At 43.6% G+C, this 20,458-nt stretch overlaps 3 protein-coding genes across 3 annotated transcripts; 2 read left to right on the top strand and 1 right to left on the bottom strand.

The window, feature by feature from the left end:
* Window positions 1-6,319: 6,319 nt before the first annotated feature.
* LYG2 (lysozyme g2) lies at window positions 6,320-9,219 on the top strand. Its single transcript, XM_050332173.1, is given in 4 exon segments — window positions 6,320-6,353; window positions 7,117-7,262; window positions 7,264-7,358; window positions 9,099-9,219. Coding segments are annotated over 4 exon segments (396 nt in total).
* A 2,625-nt stretch (window positions 9,220-11,844) lies between these two features.
* Window positions 11,845-15,224, bottom strand: MRPL30 (mitochondrial ribosomal protein L30). Its single transcript, XM_050332264.1, has 5 exons — window positions 15,069-15,224; window positions 14,827-14,907; window positions 13,116-13,262; window positions 12,276-12,349; window positions 11,845-12,176 (listed from the first exon to the last, which is right to left on the bottom strand). The coding sequence occupies exons 1-5, from the start codon at window positions 15,117-15,119 to the stop codon at window positions 12,044-12,046; spliced, it is 486 nt and encodes a 161-aa protein (XP_050188221.1). The 5' UTR covers window positions 15,120-15,224; the 3' UTR covers window positions 11,845-12,043.
* On the top strand, window positions 15,202-19,388 carry MITD1 (microtubule interacting and trafficking domain containing 1). Its single transcript, XM_050332258.1, is given in 8 exon segments — window positions 15,202-15,445; window positions 15,640-15,651; window positions 15,654-15,740; window positions 16,196-16,332; window positions 16,415-16,501; window positions 17,128-17,243; window positions 17,592-17,652; window positions 17,740-19,388. Coding segments are annotated over 8 exon segments (750 nt in total). The 5' UTR covers window positions 15,202-15,291; the 3' UTR covers window positions 17,836-19,388.
* Window positions 19,389-20,458: the final 1,070 nt, after the last annotated feature.

Here is a 20,458-nt window from a genome sequence, read left to right as displayed (position 1 = left end):
CCGTTTCCCAGGAGAGGAGAGAAAAAAAGTAATGAAGAGCTCCTCACACCCCCCATCCCCCATTTCCCAGGAGAGGAGATTCTGAGCAATTAACCAGAAGACAGCTTCTTTAGTACGCCTTAAGTACCCACTTAACAGCTCTGCACACAGGGGGCAGGGGGAAAGGAAAAATTCCTACTTAGTTTTTAAGAACCAGCAAAACCATGACAAACATGTAAAAGTAGTTGTACATCATAAAGAATCACAGAATGGTTTGAACTGAAAGGGACTTTCAAAACCATCTTGTTCCAACTCTTCTGCCATGAGCAGGGACACCTTCCACTAGACCAGGTTGCTCAGAGCTCCATCCAACCTGGCCTTGAGCAGTTCCACAGGTGGGGCATCCACAACAACTCTGGGCAACCTGTTCCCAGTGCCTCACCACCCTCACAGTAAAGAATTTCTTCCTGATATCTAATTTAAACCTATTCTCTTTATCACCATACTGCTGTAGAGAGAGGAAGTGCAGTAGGTAGTGTTTAAGGACCTTTCCAGGCTAACATTGCTGCATCAGAATCAGCAGTCGGTAAACCAAAAAAAATTACAGACAGGGAAGAAAAACCTTCTCTGTTAGAGTCCTGTGTTTTGTTTTCACAACTGATGTCAGTACTGGGAAAGATGTTTAAATGTGTTTCCAACAATAAAGAGCAAACGTGAGGTTGCAAGCTTCCTCTCTCATCGACTTGTCAAGCTGCAGGTGGTATGGGCTGATCCCTCCATGGCTCAGGCAGGGATCTGTCTGGAGTCTGGGGCTGCAATGACTGGCTTTCATAGACACCAAGCAGAGGGACCAATTAAACAACCTGTTTCAGCAGCAACTGAAACAGCAGGAAACCACTATCAAAAACAAGTCCCCGTGGTCCAGAGCCCTAAGCCACGTGGTGGAACAGATTGCTCTGATGGCTGACTGTGAACGCTGGAGTTGGATCAGTTTAAACCACGTGTCCATGTCCCTCTCCCTGTGACATGCAGAAAACAAAGGGAATTGTCAGCACAGCAATGCAGTGCTGAATAACTGCATTTGTTCTGCTTCATTACTCACTGAAAAAGTGAGCTGGGATTTCCTGGCCAGTGACCTGTTCACAGGACAGGGCTTCTCTAGTGGTTGCCTTGGGCACACTGAGCTCAACCCCCCAAAATATTAGTCTCATCTTATGGGACTTTCTTCCCAATAAAAAAAACCTCATGTTTTATTCAGGCCAGAAAAGGCAACACCAGCCCCCCTTTAAACCAGAAGTGTCAGATGACTATAGGACATGCCACGTGGGTAATACTGGTGATTGGTTACCCCAAAGTCTGTCTCCAGCAGCAGCAGGAAAACTTGGCTGCTTTCTACAGTTCATTTTCCTCCTGTGCCCTCAGCATTCCCAGCTGTTTAACACAAGGGGTGGGAAACATCCACCCTTTGTATGGCACTGCTGTGCATGAATCCATCCAGCCGCTTTGGGAATGTGCTGGTGCCACTGGCCTCCACAGCCTCCTGGGTGGCAAAGACACATCTAGGTCCCTCAATAATGCCACTTTGAATCTTCCTAAATTCCTTTCTGAAGACCCAGTTATACTTCACCCACTGGCCTTTATCCATGCAGTTGCTGACATCATCCCAGAACACCATCAGGAATCAAGGCAGGTTTGCTCCTTATGGGAGCTGGGCTGACCGTCTCTCAGCTGACCAGGTTTATTCACTACCACATTCATCTTTAATACACTCTCCTATATTGCTCAGGACGGGCACCAGCCTGTGATCCCAAGGACCCCTGTGGAGCCAGTGCTGCAGTTGGGAGTGACAGTTTCTAATGTTTGCCTCAGTTTATTTAATTGCCTTCCTTGAAACTGAGTACACCCATATTGGATGCACATGACCTGCTTTTCCCCATTTCAATATTAAGAGTGCTCACTTCGTAGGATCGCAACCTCAGAGCCGCTTCCCACTAACACCCCTCAAACAAAGCCATGCCACTCCCTAGTGTTTGTTTCTGCGGGTTTCTGAACCAGCTTTTCCTGGAAGCAGGGATCTATTGCAACCAAAAATTCCACTTCTGCATCTCATCCTGGCACTGATCCATCCATTCGTATCGCCATCCTGTATTTGCTGCTTCTCTGTCCTCACTGACCACACTTATTGAACTCAAAAAAGATTGACAGTATAGTCCTACTACAGTGTTTTTATTGATAGTGACTGGCATTTCCACCCACAGGTTTTAGGGATGTTTCTCTTTTCCTGTAATATTTTTATGCTGTGACACTTTTATCCTTCACATACAGCATCTCATGCACCTCTGCATCCTACTCAGCAATTCCAGAGGCTGGCAATGCAGTGTCCTGTTGGTTTTCTAGCCCCCAAGCCTATGAAATGTCTGCTATCTCAGGGTTGTTACTTGGCACCAGGAATTTGGGTTCTCCTGGCTTGATTTTGAAGTCTTCAGCAACGGCGTAGGAGGAATTTTAAGTTTGCCCTCACTTCATTGCTTAACGTTGCATGTACCAAACCCTTGCCACTGTATTCCTGCCTATTTTGTCTGTCTCATTTATTGGGATTGTGCTCTTTATTTCCCTCCTGGTTTTTTCAGAGGTAAACTGAATGTCAGCCATGTCCACCTTGTACATCACATCAGTTCAAACTGGGTAGTCCTCTGCATTTGCCAATTTTCCCCTGCTTCTTGTGGAAATGCTCCCTTAGAAGCTCTTCAATTTCTAGTGACACAGGTTGCCTGTGTTAGAGCTCAGGTACAGCCTACCTTTCTAGGCTGTTTCTCTCATCCATGAAGTTTCGCCAGTTTCTCACATGTCTCAATCATCTACAAGCCCCTGCATCTCCCTCTGAGGCCATCATGCAGCTTTGGGACAAGGGACCTGGTCCCAGTACCCAGAGTATCCTGCCTTCCTGATATGGGCTGGCTAACCTCACGGAGCTTAAATGGGCTTAATTGCTTTGGGAAGCTGATGTCAGCCTAGTTTCTCCCCTGAAAGTATAACTAGGATCACTCATTTCTTACCCACACCTTATTAAGCTAATTAGCAATAAAGAGAAATGTTCAAAAACATGAAAAAACCCACACAGTGAGGACATGGCTGACCTGACTCTACTGCTGCAACCCTCAGCCTTACACAAACACTCCAAGAACTGGAAAAGTATCTTGTTGCAAGGCAGGAAAGGAGAAATTTAACTCATTTCTGTCATTTAAATCAGGTTTTATTTTATGAATTCCCTACTTATTCATGCACCCCTCAGTTGATTCAGATCAAGCAACTGACAAAGTTCAGGAGAGGTTTGGTTACAGAAATCAGGAGTTCCTGTCATAACAATAAAAATCCTGGAAACATATTTTTGTACCTTTTCCTTGGAAATGGGGACAATCTCTAACAAGACATGTCTGCACACCTGAGCCACATGGGCCATATAGAGGACCAGATTATCCCACAGATGTCCACCCTGAAGCATTTAATTGCCAGAGGCAGTCCTTCCCTCCTACCAGATGCAGGAGAGAAGAGTAAAGAGGAGCTGGTACCAGATCTGATCCAGTGCCCTGCAACCTGGCTTCTGGGTAAACCAGAATTGTCTTCCCCATGCAACTCCTGTGACCAGTGAATACTTCCTTACTGACAGTGCATGGACACTGACACTGAATGGATCAGCATGGCTGTTGCTGTATGTACTATAGGTACATACAGCACTTACCACATATACAAAAAATGTCAGTAGCAGGACTGTCAGGTTGCTCTATATGGAGGCTGAAGAGCTAGCTGAGCATAAAGGAAGTCTCGGGGTATTCAGGCAAAACTGCCCAGCTGTGGCAAAGGAGGTTGGTATGCAGAATATGGGCAGGGAATAAAGGCACTCACGGTGGGAGCACAGCACTAAACATTACTAATTTTAACATTACAGAACATTACTGATTTTATTTTTCCTGAATTAAACATCGGAGTTTAAGGAAGTTTGGAGGAAGTCACCAAGATGCTGTAAAAGATGGATCTGAAACAGCAGCAGAAGTGTGAGTGTCTCATGAAGTCACAAGTCTTTCATGGACAGCTGAAGGCTGGTTTGTGCTGGAGAGCTGCCATTGGGGCCTCTTACGCAAAGAGATGAGACTTCTTTTGTCACTTTGCCTACTCAACCAAGAGAAATACCCCATCAGCTTGGAAAGAATTTGTGTTTATTCGGCAAGCAGTGAGATATATTCATGTCTTCATGCGTGCCAATGATGGGTAATTGATTTTCAAGCTGTTTTGCATGGTCAGGAAGAACCACCCCATGTACTCAATGTTTGTTCTGCCAGACCATGCTGCCCCCCTTAGGTAAACCTGGCATCTCTTGCTGCCTTGTCCCAAGCAGCTGGGAAGTAGAAGACATTGATGTACCTTCTCACCCCCTCCCCAAAATCTTGGATGATGCTAGAGCTGTCAGAAGAGAGAGTGCTCAGGTCCCACTGTGAGCATTGTAGAATGAGAGTTGGGCTGAGGGCACAGAGTTCCGGGCAGGACCTCACCTCCTCTCCATCACAGGGAATGGCAGAACCCCTTGCAGATCCTGTGCCCCATGGCCTGTCCTCTCAGGGGAGCAGCCTTCCCCAGTAGTCCAAATACAGATTTATTGAGGAAAACACTTCCCAGGACATGTGAGACTTCCTGTATGCATATCTGATTAGGCAAAAATTTCTGGAAACATGGGAGATCTACCAACCTGCCTCAATTACTATGATGTAGAAGAAGCAAACCAGTACATCGTCTGTGTTTCTCTCCCAGCAATAAGGGAACGGTAGCACAGACCATTTGGAGATTACTGTTTGGTGAATCATCTTCAGTGGTATTTTGAATTTTCAGATTTTTTAATGTCACTTCATTTGAGCCATATATCTTCTATTTTCCTTTCTGCCAGGTGTATTTGCCTCTGTTTCAACCTTCTTTACACTCACCCATAATCATGAACACAAAGAGCCCCATACATGGGTTGCTGTGACTTTTTGCAGTTGGTTCTCTATGGGAGGTACCAACAGTACAGGAAAAACTTACAGAACTGAATCTCTCAGTGCAATGACACAGGACGAATCCCCCAGCTTAAAATGTGAAAGGGATGCTGAAAGAGCGAAACCGCATTTCACACAAATCTACCGTGAGGGAGAAGCGGATCAGGAAGGATTCTGCTGTGGGGAGTTCTGCCACCCAGCGGCTTTTTTCCTTACTGCTGCACAGCTACAGTAGCTTTGAAATCCACACTGCTGCTAATTTAGGGTTGTTGACCTTTGTTGTCTCTGTACAAGAGGGGATAACAACAGGGACCTGGCATAGTCTCTGCATATCCGAATTCTCAGCAGTTGCAGCTCTGGTCATGTTTTTGTTCCTGGATCTTTGCCTGTGAAAACTTGATTCTGTCCAAAAGTGCAGGTTCTCATTTTCCCATTGTCAGCACATTATTGCTTCCAAGAACTGAAGGGGAGCAGTTGTTTCCAGACAGTGCTCCTCCTAGTTCCAAACTGTTAGCAGCAGGGCCTTAAATTAAATTAAAAGGTATTTCATTTTTTAAATCAAAACTGTGTTTGTGCTGTAAAAGCAGAAACCCTGTTGTGTTTGGGAGGATACACAACAAGCTGTTAGGCATTTCTGTTTCTTGTATGACCAGTGAGTGTGGTAAGAGTGCACTGAGCCAGCTGCTCCAGAACTCCACCAGCAGATAAAAAGCCCATTTGTCTGCAGGAAGTGTGGTGAGAAGGTGGGGAGACATCTTGCAGCAAACATGTCAGGTCTGTGATGTTTGTCTAATATTCTTGTAGATAATTCACTGTACCAAACTCTGTTTTCTATTAACTGCTGGGATCAGCTTAGCACTGTTCCTCTCATTTGCTGTTTGCACGTTTTCCCTCCTCCAATGGCATGTTTTGACAACAGATAAATGCAGATAAATTGCAAGACAAACAATCTGCAAGTCAGATAAATTGTAATGGATGTAATTGAAGGATGTTTCTCTTCGATTTTCTTGTTCACCATAGCTATGGAAAAGCAAGCTGGAGCCAGTCAGTAGTGTAGGATTTCTCTTGACTCTCATTGATTTTTTTTTTTTTTAATTTTATTTTGGAGTAGAAAAACTGCCTTTTTGAGGTGCCTTTCTCCACTGGCCATGTGGGCAGCCCAAGTCACAAGCTTAGACCAGACATCTAAGTTTTAGGCAAGCCAAAATTAGGGGAGATGAACTGTGCACAAAGCACCAGTTCACCTCACAACTCCACAGCGGCTTTAGGCTAGCCTGACCGAGAGGTAATCGCCTCCAGAGCCGACAAGATGCACCATGACCGCACCTGCCAGCACAAACGCCTGCACGGGTATCTGAGTGATGCCATGGCTTTCAGTCATGGATCTGAAAGCATTTTAGCAGCATGAGTCACGCACTGCGCTGGCCTGACATCTGGTTGTAAACACCGCTCTTAGCCTGCTCGGAGCGTTATGGGAATTTTCTGAATGTTGACACAACTGGAGCTTTGGAGCCAACCGTGAAAACAGAAGGTCTGAGCTGTGTAGGCAGGCACTAATTCAGCTGTTCATCTCCCCTTACACTCACACAAAAGCTCATGCCTGTTACGGATCCCGGTCTCTGTCAGTCATTGCCATGCAAGCAGATTTTCCCACATCCAACACAAATTCCACTTGAGCACGTAAGTTTACGTTGGGAATAGAGTTGCCTTTGAGACGATATTTAAGACCATCACAGAGAAAATGAAGGTCTGCTGGGTGCATCCAACCCCTGCCATCAAACCTGCTTTTCCACCTCCCTTAAGAGGATTTCCCTCACGAGCCGAGCTTCTGAACATTTCTCCATTATAGTCCTAAATTAAAAGGCACTAGATCTGGGACTATGCCATCCAAAGGTTTAGATTTAAAAGAACCACCTTCTAGTCTGCATGCTAGAGAACTGCCCTCTGTATTTGAATAAAATGTCATTTATATTATCTGTGTATTGATTTCTAGGGCACTTACCCTTCAGCAAAATTAGTCCATTGTATCATTGTTTCTCTCTAAATAGAGCCAGAAGGATTCAAAATGTCAGCTCAGTCATAATGACTTATAAAAACTGGGTTTGGATTTTAGAAATGAAAGGAAAAGTCATGCATGTAATGTTGCAGGATTTCATGCCTCAAGAGAAGACTGCAGAAAAAAGTTTGAGGAATATGGAGAAATACCATGTCAACATTGCAGAAGTTGGCAATGGTAAGTGTGTTGCTCCAGCCGTGATTGATTGCTGGTATCATTTTTCAAGAGTCACATGCTGGGGCAGTGCTGAAGGATGGCTGGGGTGACCATGGAAATGCATTTGGTTTAGTGCAGTTACAGTCAACCTTCTTGAAAACACAAATCTCATCCTTCATCTGAAGCAGAGTTAGAAGAGCAGCAGGGGCCCTGTTGAAAGGCAACTCTCTAAGTCTTTTCAGACGGCTCTGAAGCCATTGCTGACTGGATTGTCAACTGCCAGAACCTAGGAAGGACCCCAGTGAGTGTCAGGCCATGAGCAGACTGCTTTTACACTGTGAAACTACTGTTTGCCTTCCAGCACTCCCTTGGGAAAGAACAGATTAACTGCTCCTATTTCACATTTAGATAATAAGTCCTGTTTCAAAAAGCACTTTTTTTACCTGAGCACAGAGGCCTGCAGGCTGCAGCTGCTACATCATCAGGTTAGTTACACTTTACGCCCCACAGGGGCCTGGCTAGTGGGGGATCTTACTTCATTATTCATGCCTACGTTTGTGCCTCACTTGTTTGCCAAGTTGTATCCTTATCCGTAAAATCCCTAAACATTTGCCACACACATTGGGATCTGCTTTTGTAACAGCTCCAGCCCCCTCAGACTTACGCTTTACTATCCCATACAAGAGGATAAGAGGAGGAGAAGCAGGAGAAAAAGGAGGACTGGGGCAGAGATCCAGGGGAGATTCTTAGAGAAAACAGATTTTCCCACTCTTGATGCAGCTGGGGAGGAAAGGAGCAGCCACCTTGCACCTGGAAACACTGAAGCAGCAGTCATGCTGCTTTCTAGACACTGTCACCTTTACAACTGCAGCCGTGTTGGTTTTTTAAGGCTCTGAAAGACAAGCGAGGCAGGAATTCCTCTTCAGTGCCCCAATAGTCTGCCCTTCGCACATCTGCTGACTTCACCTGCACCTTGAGCTGCGCTTGCTTCCTCTCTATACAGTCACAAAAGAGGTAAATCATGAATGAACACAAGCAACCTGTAAGCAGTAAAGATCTCTGGATAAAGAGTGGGATAAGTAAATAGTGGGGTTGGGGTTTCTAGAATGCTGATACTGTGGCCTGACTTTCAGGCTGACGAACAGTACTGTAAGACTGGCAAGTCATGGGACACAAGAGTACTTAGCATAAGACACAGAGATTTTATGCAGGACTATAAATTCAGAAAAAATTTCCAGCTTGGACAAAGGAACCTCAAAGGTAGAGTTTTGTCAGCTTTGAAACACTTCACACATGTAAAGCCAAGCGCAATAATGCTGTAAAACCAAGCACTGAAGAAAACTAAACACATCCCAGTCCCTCTGGTCATGTTACCACCCATCTACAAAAAGTAACCTCTCCTGATTGCCTATCCTGGCAACTCTGAAAGAGGAACACACTAATTTTGAAAATGTATGGTCCCCTCTGGAGGAAAATATAGTTATATTCCTATCACTGATTACTCTGAAGCAGTCCTTACAGTTGGGTCCCTTCACTCCAACTACAGTAAAAACACATTATTAATGTGGGTGGGCATGAAGGAATATGCACACAAGGAAACAGTCATAAAACTAAAGATGTTAACATTAGCAAAATACAGCAAGGGGCAATGATCACCAAGTCTGGAAGTAAATGAGGAAATTACGATTTCTTCACAAAGTTAAAACACAAAAGGAATACCTCTATGACAAAAAGAGCTGGAAATGTTAATCCTATGGCCAACAAACCTGGTGAAAAGGGAGGATAAACTAAATCAGTGCATTTCAGTTGTGATTTTTGTTTGTTTGCTTATTTACTAATGAAGTAGCACCTCTGCTTATGTGTTTCTTTCACTCTCATTTCAGGTGGAATAATGCAGAAGCTAACAATGTCCAGAACTACAACAAAATGGATACTGGCACAACACACAACTACGCCAATAATGTGGATGCAAGAGCCAATTTCTGTAAGAGAATTGGATATTGAGATCTCTTAATAATGATTAGAGTCACTGATTCATACTTTGCTTCTAATTAAAAACAACCTGGATTTCTCCCTCAGAAACAGTAAGAATGGAGGGGAGCAATAAAGCCAGAAACAAGTACAAGATTCCAATGATTTTTTTTTTCAGCTAAGGCCAAAACTTAAAAGATAACACTGCTAATAATCCAAACTGCAACATCTGTCTCGACATTTTTTATCTTACTTCAGGAGAATATTCAGAATTTTCATCTGTGCCTGCAGTTTCTCAAGCAGCAAATTAATGCTGCACGAAAGTTATAACACCGCTTAACAAGATTTTATCTGCCTTGCATTTTATCTGCCAATACCTCTGTCTAACAGCAGTACAAAACAGCAGTGCAGGCTGTTCAGAGAGGCTGAGCTGTCCCTGTCCTGAGGGCTTCAAGACTCAGAGGTTTTCAAGGCTCAGCTGGACAAACTACTGAGTAACCCTGTCTGACCTCAGCACTGGCCCTGCATTGAGCAGGAGGTTGGACTAGAGACCTACGAGATACCTGCCAACCCAAATTTTGTGATCATCTTATGTTAGTCTGTTTGTTCCCTGCACAACATGGCAGTGTCTCTTATCTGTGCTTCATAAAGATCTACACAGAGCATTGACAAAGCTTCATTAATTAAAGGATGTGGACATACACTGTGTTTGTGCACTCTGTTCGTTCAGGTTTTAGACTTAAGAAAATCTTTAGAGAATGTGTGTTTATACAGAGAAGGTTTGGGATAGCAGACTGACCGTATGACATTCATGACCTTGGAAGAAATACCACTTCAGAAACATCCAAACCCAACATTTTAAGGAAGTACAATTTCATTTTTCATTAAAACTGTTAGGTTGTCAACTAAAGACCTCTGTAAGCATCTCTTGTACCTAAATCTTTCCCAGAAATAACAGGTACTATGTATGTTCCCTCCTCGGTACTTGGGAAGCAGTTAGTACCTCTGCTTTAACTTAGGTGGTTTATCACACACTTTTGAAGCCCTGCACGGTACCAAGCAAGCCTGTTCATTAACACATTCCCTCCAGCACACCCTGCAGTACGTTCGTGGGCTGTGGCATCTGTACCGTGCAATGAACAAAAGATTCACATCCATATCCGTATCCATATCCATATCCGTATCCATACACGCACCACGTGGGATGGAAATGGCAGCGCGCCCTCTGCCGGAGGCTCACGAGCCTGCAGTGCCATGGACCCCAACCCGAACGTGCTTGGTAAGGCTGAGCCATCCTGGCTTTGGTGCTCTGGAACTCCAGTCCTGGTACAAGCCTTATTATTTGCTGTTCACCAGCAACAAGATTCATTTGATCCAAAGATCATTTTCTGGGCCCTAGTACTTGTGCCATCTCTTTCAAGCATGCCCTGCCCCTTGGGTGTGCTACAAGCTCCTTCAAAAGGGTTCAAATTCCAGCTTGTACTAAGCACCTCCCCATGGGAACGATGATCAACACCTTGCAGAGACTGCAGTTCTAACATACTGCAGCACAAGATGCTGTGCAGATGCTGGAAGGAAGGAGGGAGGAAGAGAGGGAAAGAGGGAGGGAAGAAAAGCATCATTCATCTGCTTCACTTCTTCCATGCTATTCTATTTCAGCTCAAATTTTCATTTCTGCCTTTAGCCTGCCTGTAGAGGTCATTACACTCTTCAGTGCAACTACAGCCTACCCTTTTCCTTCCGTGCACAGTGCCTCCAGCTTTTATCTCCCTGTACTGATATGTCTGTCTACTCCTTTGAACTCCTACTGGTGTTTACTCTTCTCTGCAAGCAGGCAGACAGGACAAACATTCATTTTCAGCGACTGTATCCCTCTGATCTTCTCACAACATACAGTCATTAAGGTTAACTCCTTTTCAGTGTGTCTATTGTGGAGAGGCTCACAGTGTGTTAAACCACGGAATTTAGGCTCGCTGGAATGAAAACTACTTTATCATTTGATAACAGCAGCAGCTTGCTAACTTTGGCCACAATTCTCAAAACTGTAAATAAAGCTACACACAGTCTTTTACAAGCTTGCAGCCCATAACTCCTAACTCGTGTCAAAGAGGCACGCTTCAGGGGCTCCAGACTTCTAAAGTTTGCAATTTTAGAACAGGAAAAGCATGCACTTTCACATAAACTGCAGCTCTTAGGCTATTATTGTACATTTAGGATCAGGGAATACATATGAAGTGAGATAGCATGTTTCCTGGAAGACAAATTAAACAACCTACCTGTTACTCCCAAATGGAGAGTTCTTGTACTTCTAAGTTACAGGGAAGCCAGATGAGAGATTCTTTGGTGAGGAACAAACCTGACATCTGGATAACCAAGGTAAGTCATCCAAATGCCTGACACTCTCTGTGGATAGCCAATCGATTCTCCTGTGACTGCTAACCAGAGGGCTTTTCAGTTCCAGTTTCCTCCTTTGTGCAGTGAAAGTGAAGTCCTGCATCATCACGGTAAACCTTTACTGTTAGCTGGGAAACATCCTCACCATCATTTAGCTACCTCTATTCTACTCACTCCTCTGCTTATCTGACTTTATAAATAAATTTCTCTTACAGCTAGCCATAAACTGCAGCAATCTATTCACAAAATTAAAACACAAAGACAGACAACCTATAAGTCATTTAATATTTCAGGCAACTATTAACAACATTGAATTTCCTATCTGTACAATTCTTTAAGCATCAGTGTCACCTCTGCCATTCATACCAGACAGGGTTAAGTATTGTCTTACATTTCATACACAAACTCTTAACTCAGGATTTAAAGTATTCATTTTATAAAATCTAAATCCAACCAGCACACCTTATGACTTAATTTCTTTCTGCTCCACAGGTTTCAGACGCTGTTTAATGATGAGCTCTCCCTTGCTTGTAAGATAGGTGCCGGGTATTTCCTCTTCTGTTGGCATCCCGTAGGGTAGTTTCAGCGGCTTTATTCTACAGGCAAAAGAGTTTGTTTAGTGAAGTCCTGTGACTAGAAGAGAGTTACATTAAATATTCCAAATAAACAAATAAACAAACAAATAATTAACAAACCTTATCAGATGTTTAATAACTTTCAGTTTGGAATTCACAGAAGGGATATTTTTGTGCAGTCTTGGCTGATGAGCCTACATAAAATATAAAACAGGTTTTACAAATGCATTCCCAAATCCCAAATCTCTGTTCACTGAACTTTTCACACTATCAGTAAAATATAAACCACAATTGCAGATGTAAGATTTAGAGAACCATCATGCATCATGAACATAAAAATATGAAATCAAAACTGGATGAAACTTGATTTCACTAAAATGACAATTTCAGCTTTATTCCCATTCCATTATCAATATATTTTTCTTCCAGCTGTTAAAAATACTATAAATGCAAATACAGGAATTTAGGAGCAAAACTGCTTGTTTCAGTTCCATCTTAAATGGGTCAAGCACACATTTTATTCTCTGTAATATAACACTGACTGGATGAATCTTTGCACAATGTGCAGCTAGCCCAAAAAGCTTGGATAAACGCATCTTTGACACAAACTCTTACAGTCTTGGCTTTCAAATCCTTTTCATTGATAAACGAGTCTTATTTGCCTTCCTGCGATATCTAAATAATATGACCCACAGAGAAAACTGAATTAAAAGTATCTACAAATCTATTTCTATTGTTTTAGCAGAATTCTTGGGATGAAGTCCTCCTCAAGCATGCAGCACAATACCATATAGGGATATTTTGAATACCTACTAAAAGTGCATTTGCCATGAACATTCCCCTCAGCTGCTATAAATGTAATTATGTTTTGTGACTGCAAAATTGAGGTCCTTAAAAACTCAACCACCTTAACGCTCCATTTCTGATGTATACAACAAGTGTAAAGAACAATAATCATACTTTATCCAGCCCAAGGTCATGTATTATCTTCTTTTCCCAATATGGGCGACCTTTGACGCATCTTATTCTAGTAATAACGTGGATTTTGTGGGGCTGCTCAGGGTCACCTCCATACTTCTCATGATCTCCAGGCCGCGGCTGAAATACCTAGAATGAAAAGTCCACAAAACCAGAGGGTTTTTTCCTAAATATCTGATAATTATTATTATAGTCAGCTACTCTCTAAAACATACTTCAACCTTGTTAAAAATTCTTACATGTTTTTCTTTTCAGGCAGTCCAAGTACCAACAAAATGAACTAAAATTTAGCTTTCATAACATGAAGTCAAATATATTTTTAAAATGGTTTGCTGATAGCGACCCACAGAAACACACGGACAACACCGGACCAGCAGAACACCTAATTCACGTGCATCTCCTCAGGGAGCCTGTGCTCAGCCTCTGGATGGCATGTTTTTCCACAGACTTTAAGAATGCTTTTAAGGCAAAGAATCAACTGACACAAGATGGTATCTTGCAAAAATAAGCTAAAGATGTAAGTGTAAAAACGTGAAGTGCAAGTCAAACTTCCCATCATTTTGGTTTACTTATTTATTGGACAAAATATTTCAGTTGGAAGCGACTCACCAACAATCATCTAGTCCATCTCCTGATCACTTCAGGGTGAACCAAAAGTTAAAACATTATTAAGGCATTGTCCAAATGTCTCTTAAACGCTGACAGGCTTGGCAAGCTGAACATCTCTCTAGAAAACCTGTTCCAGTGTCTGAGCACCCTCTTAGTAAAGAAATGCTTCCTCATGTCCAGTCTGAACCTGTGCTGATGCAGCTCTAAGCCATTCCCATGCGCACTGTCACTGGATCTCAGGGAGAAGAGCTCGGCACCCCCCTCTCTGCTTCCCCCCTCAGAAAGCTGCCAAGAGAAGTGAGGTCATCTCTGAGCCTCCTTCTCTCTGAACCAGACAAAGCCAGAGTCCTCAGCTGCTTCTCTCAGGACATGCCTTCCATCCCTGTCACCACCTTTGTTGCCCTCCTCTGGATGCATTCAAAGACCCTCACGTCCTTCATAAAGTTTGGGGCTCACGTAGGCTGCACACAGCACTGGAGGCGAGGCTGCACCAATGCTGAATACAGCAGGATAATCACCTCCTTTGACTGTCTGGCTGTGCTGTGTTTGAGGCCCTCCAGGATGGGGTTTGCCCCCCTGGCTGCCTGGGTTCCCTGCTGAGTCCTGCTGAGTTGCTGCCCACCAGCTCTGCCAGATCATTTCTGCAGGGCTGCTCTCCAGCCACTCTTGTCCCCGTTTATACCTGTGTCCTGTATCAATTTGTACCAGGTGCAGTATCTGGCATTTGTTCTAGTTAAATTATATGCCACTGATGATTGCCCAATGCTCCAATCTGTCTAGATCTCTCTGCAAACTTGCTAATGGTGTATTCAACTCCTGCATCCAGATTGTTGAGAGATATTTTGAACAGACCTGGCCCTAGAACTGAAGCCTGAGGAACATCGCTGTTGCCCTGTCACCAGTGAGATGTTAACTCCGTTCACTGCAACGCTCTGGGCTCTGCCCTTCAGCCAGTTCTTCACCCAGAGCACTATGAACTTGCTCATCCCACAGAGTCTCTCTGGAAATCCGTCACACCACAGCAAACACAACATTTAGCAGGCTAACACCCGTTTTTCAGTTTCTCAGTTACAGAAGCACATACCGAGTCTGGAATTCTCGACCTGGTAAAGAGACAGCGAGCCCAGGCTGGGGACGCCATCCCGTCCATCCTCTTTCCCAGTAGCTGCAAAGAGAGGAGGGCACAACTCGTTTGCACTTTCCTTGCAGCTCTGAATACCCGCAAACAGACGGCGCAGCCACGAGCCCCATACCCCGCGCGGATCCCCACCTGGATCCCGCCCCAGATCCCCACCTGGATCCCGCCCCAGTTATCCCCATGCCCACCTTCCCGACTCCTGCGAGCCCCAGGCCCGCCCGGACCGCCCCGGCGGCCATCGCGGTGCGCCCTCTTTCTTTCGGCCGGATCGCAGCGCCGCGGCACCTCAGTTCCGTGAGGGCGGAAGGACAAGAGTGCGACACCGCCCCCCTCCATCTCCCTCGTTCTCCTCCTCACCCTCCTCACCTCCCTGCCCGTTCCCTGTCGCCGTGCCGGTGCCGGTCCCCGTCCATGTCGCGGTCGGGGGGCGATGGCACCGCCGCGCTGGAGCGGGCCGGGGCGGAGACGGTGAAGCGGGCGGTGGAGCTGGACCTGGCGTCGCGGTTCCAGGAGTCGCTGGTGTGTTACCAGGAGGGCATCGATCTCCTGCTGCAGGTGGTGAAAGGTACCGGGCGAGGCGGCGCCGCGGCCTCGGGGGTCGGGCACGGCCCCGGGGACACTGGAGCTGTGTCGGGCGCCGAGGGCCGTCGTCCCACGGGGAAGGCGAGAGGGGCAGCTGGCGGCGTCCCCCCAGGAGAGCGGGGCCGGGGAGGGCTGGGGAGAGCTTTTTAATGGCCCCTGTGCTTTTGTGGGTCACAGCCACCAAGGATGAGGCAAAAAGCACCGCTACCGGAAGAAGATCTCCGAATACATGACCAGAGCCGAAGACATTAAAAAACACATCGAGAAAGAGAAACAAGGTACGTATTAAAATGTAAACGGAGGGTGCCAAGAGGATGGAGCCAGGCTCTGCTCAGTGGTGCCCAGCAATAGGACACGAGGCAAAGGGCAGAAACCGACTCCCAGGAAGTTTCACCTGAATATGAGGAAGAACTTCTTTATTGTGAGGGTGACTGAGCACTGGAACAGGTCGTCCAGAGGGTTTGTAGAGTCTCCTTCACTGGAGATATTTAAGAACTGTCTGGACACAATCCTGTGCCATGTGCTCTGGGATGACCCTGCTTGAGCAGGGAGGCTGGACCAGATGACCCACTATGGTCCCTTCCAGCCTGACCCATTCTGTGATTCTGTGAGCCTCGATGTACCCATTCACTTTCAAATGTCTGTTGTTATGCGAATGTTTGATGGGTGAGGTGTTCTAACACAGAAATTATGTCCTGACCTCTACTTAAAGAGAGACTTACTTTCTTTTCAGATGGCAAATACCATAAGCAAATCAGGATAGAGGAAAACGCAACAGGTTTTGGCTATGAAAAGCTTTTCCATGAGTACCTTACTGAGATTGTTTCTGAAGTTTGGGTGGAGGACCCGTACATTAGGCATGTTCATCAGGCAAGTAGATACTTGGTGTAACTAATACAGATGTACTTACTAGAGACATTCCAAGCTACTAAATTAAATAAAACTTTTACAGTTGTACAATTTTCTACGATTCTGCGAGATGCTAATTAAGGGGCCGTGCAAAGTGAAAACAATCCACCTCCTCACTTCCTGTGATGAGGTAAGTGTCTAGGTTTTGGTTTCTGTTACCAGAACTTGTTAGACTCGGGCTCTGATGCTTTCAGCAGAAAACTCAGACTTAAGAGAAAAATAAAGATGTGATACTGGAACATAAGTAATTTTGTAAGTTCAGAGTTTTCTAATTCTAATTCTAAAATTCTTGGTAAGCAGAGTCTTAAATCAAAAAGATGTCTCTGTGAAAGTTTTGTTACAGAAAATGTCATCAAAAGCAAAGCATCTATGGAGATACGGGGTTTTTTGCTCTTTCAATAGCTGTATTTAGTTGTCATTTTAGAGGCTTTAATGAGCTATAATCTCTCAAACTAGCATTGCATTTATTAAAACTATTATTTTTAATAGTAATTCATATCTAGTTTCAAAGGGCTGAGAGTGAGCTCCTCCTCCATGTCCCTTAGCAAATGGACCTGTAATCTGTCTGCTCTTTATCCTGTCTTTGAAACTGCAAATCTGCCTCCATCCAAGTTACTTCCTTTTGGTTTACTTTGATACTAAACAGTTTTTATTGGTGAGTTCAGGAAGAGGTGACCCAGAGTGAATTTATATTAAAAAAAACAAAACAAAACACAAACGAAAAAACCCCCACCACATTATTTTTATTTTTGACAGGGTAGTGGGAGGAGTCAGCAGATGAGTGGCTTGGAAGAAATACAGCAGTCATTAAGGAATTATGGAGTAACACTGAATATTGAATTTTCATCTTCAATACACGACCGAGAAATCAGGTGCGGGTTTTAAAAAATGTGCAAATGCCAGTTTTTTATATTATTATCAGAAGTCAAACTATTTAACCCTAACTTTTGAGACAACTATCAATTACAGCTGTGGTTAAGATAGTAGAAGGCAGTGGCCCTCACTGGATAAAATCAGCCTCCATAGTTTCATGTTGTCTAATTGCGAACATAATATTAGTTGTCTCTTTATACAGAAGAGTGTCTTCTGGGGTTGACACAGGTACTGTTTACACTAGGAAATAATGGTGATTGAAACAAGGAGCTTGTGCATCATGCGGATGTAACTATTTTTTAATTCAGCATACTCATAGTGTTCAAATTTGTGAATTTTTAAAACAGGTTCAACAATGGATGGATGATTAAGATTGGAAGGGGTCTTGATTATTTTAAGAAACCACAGGTAAAAATGCTTTGACCTCTTTAATTAACTTAAAATGAGCTCTTCTACAGAATCTGCTCACCATGTCAATTCTGTTAATTTCTGCAGGGTCGTTTCAGCATTGGATACTGTGACTTTGACTTGCGACCTTGTCACGAAACAACAGTGGATGTCTTTCACACTAAACACACAAAGAAAATGTAATCAGATATGACTGCTTTTAATAAGTGTATTCAGAAGCATAAAAATATAAGGCTGGAAGATGTTGCTTGAGTCCAGCTGCCCACCCTCAGAAGTAACTCTTCCGAGTACTTAGAGCAGCATAGCTTTTATAATCTATAGTTTTAAGAATACTTGAAGCTTTTCAGTCTAAGAAAACACAACTGTAAATTCCTTCACTTTACTTCTTCTGTAATCTTAATTAATACAATCCATGTCTAAATTTTATCTTGATTGCATAACGGACCCTCAATATTATCTTTTAAAGGCCTCTTTACTGTAATTTCTGTTTTTACTACTGATTTTGTCTTGAGGCAATTTTAGGGTTTATATCTGTAATTGACCACCTTACAGACATTGGAAGCTGGGCTGCCACATATCCTCTTTTATAAGCAGTCTTATTTACTTATTTACTATTTACTTCCTTTAATTCCTGTATTCTAGTCATGACTACTATTCTGCTGGGTTTTAGTCAATCTTGTGATACCTTGTTTCACAGACTTTACTAGTAATCCCAAATTTAACATTCCATTTTCCAACCCTCTTGCCTACAAAAGCTTTAGTGTTCAGTATACAGTCATTTTAGGGTTGTCTTTTGTGTCTCTGCATGATGGATTTTGGACTAGGAAGGCTGAAAACAGCTGTATTCTCTTCCCTGTCACTCCCATATGTTCTTTTTTTCCATGATGTGTGGTCATATACCTGATTTCCATCCTTTGCATTAGGTGTGGAAAGGATGTACGATCGTCTCCCAGTCTTAGTCTCTGACTTTAAAGTCCAATGACTGGCTACTCATGCCAATCTCAGCTGCATTTTTCCCTACTACTACGGTAGTCCCCTAAAAAAACCCATGATTTATTTTTAAGTTGGATAGCCTGAAAAGCTCAGTTGGTCAGAGCATGGTGTTAATTACACACCGTGGGTTCAATCCCCATACAGGCCGCTCACTTAAGAGTTGGACTTGGTGATCCTTGTGGGTCCCTTCCAACTCAGAATATTCTGTGATTCTAAGGAATATGCTATTTGGAGTAAAGACAAAGTCTTTCCTTGTCATTCCTTCATCCTTTGGAAACCAGAAGGTATTACCTGAGCTTCTTTTTCTTCTTAAACAAGAGTTCTTTCTTAGCAAGAATCCACCAAAGTCATGTTTTCTGACATGAAAAACAGGCAGTGGCCTCTTTTGCAGGTCCCATCAAAATCTTTTCAGCCTCAGGACTAATAGGTGCCTTATGCTTTCTGCTCCTGTAATACAGTAGGCCTCTGTATTCCGGTAGCACGTTTATAGGTGTATTCCATTATACTTTTTTTTTCTGTTAATGTGCTTTATTATTTTATTTTCTGTCATCTTATGCTGCTATTCTTTTCCTCTTGCCTATAACAACAAATCTGTTCCACAGAAATCAAGAAGAAATGGAGCTGATTTTTACCTTATTTTCCGGATCACGATTTGCCAGTGGTTTGCCTTCTTTATCCTTTCTCATAGTAATGTCTCGGCTTTGGAATGTTACATCAGCAAAATGAATAATGTATGTGCCACAGAGCTGTGTGCTACTAGTTGTTCCCCCAAACATTCCATAGAAGCTCCCTGGCTTGCTGCTGTGATACTAGTTTTCTAGTCACTGTTGTGAATTTTATTCAGTTGTGTATAATATATGCCTATTTTTAATGGGAATAAAGAGTATTTTTTATTATTTGTAGTTCTAGTCATCTGTTTGACTTCTTCACTGCATAGGGTAATTCAAGGAAGCTGGGTAATGCCTCATGGATCCAGCCATGTTTGGGAGAAGGCTCACTGTAAATACAGTAAGCTTCCCAAATGTGAAGCTGTCTTTTAACCTAGTTCAGCAATTTCATACAGAAGCAAAATAAAGAGCTTTTTCTTCTAATAATTCACTGGCTAAGACTACAGCTTTCCTTGCAGATCCCATGGATATGCAGTATATGTACATGTGTACAAGTAAGCCTTTAGTGACGTACCACTTGGTGCTGCACTGAAATTTTTATTTACAAGCCCTTTATCTCTGAGCAGTTCCTTGTGCTGTCAGTAGGAGCACCATGTATGAAGAGCAGTGGGCATCAGGGAATGGAAAAAAAACAACAAACTATCAGAGAAATCTGAGAGTACAGTTCTGCAATCATTTTATTGACTCCAAGCCACATTCTTCTGTGTTGCTGCTCACACGGATGCAGTTAGGTCATCACCTGGATTGTGCAGCCAGAACTGTCCCTCCTGGCATCATCTGTGGAGATGAGCTTAAGCCACCTTCCCTCCTGGACTCAGCCCTACAGCCAGTCCCAGCTGAGGGCTGGATTCACCCCCACAGACTGCACTCCTTAACTAAAGGTAGGTCCACTTTTGACATGTAATTTCCTCCTCATGAGAGCTGGTCAACCAGTCATCTTTTAAAGATGCCAGCAGTGTGGAAATAACATAGCAATACCTTATAGGCCTTTGCAGGCATCACTTTTTAAGTATTTGCAGCTGTCTCATCTGGGCAGCGTTATTTAATTAACTGCTGCTGTTCTGACCTGATCAAAATTGCATTCCAGTTATTCCATGACAGCATGCGGTGCTGTGACTTGGATTCACATGTTCTGCTTGGCCTGG

The sequence above is a fragment of the Myiozetetes cayanensis genome, unplaced genomic scaffold, assembly GCF_022539395.1.
Source record: "Myiozetetes cayanensis isolate MyiCay16 unplaced genomic scaffold, myiCay2020 scf5-8, whole genome shotgun sequence".
Taxonomy (NCBI): domain Eukaryota; kingdom Metazoa; phylum Chordata; class Aves; order Passeriformes; family Tyrannidae; genus Myiozetetes; species Myiozetetes cayanensis.
Note: the sequence above shows the minus strand (reverse complement) of the source record. Positions and strands in the feature narration are given on the sequence as shown.

Bases quoted from the DNA above. Each gene is read 5' to 3' on its own strand.
- MRPL30 (XM_050332264.1), bottom strand. From the start codon at position 15,119: ATGGCCGCCGGGGCGGTCCGGGCGGGCCTGGGGCTCGCAGGAGTCGGG. The intron at 12,350-13,115 runs GTATGATTATTG...TATTTTATGTAG, and splicing joins ATGACCTTGGGCTGGATAAA to GCTCATCAGCCAAGACTGCA. The intron at 12,177-12,275 runs GTTTGTTAATTA...TTTTGCCTGTAG, and splicing joins GTTATTAAACATCTGATAAG to AATAAAGCCGCTGAAACTAC.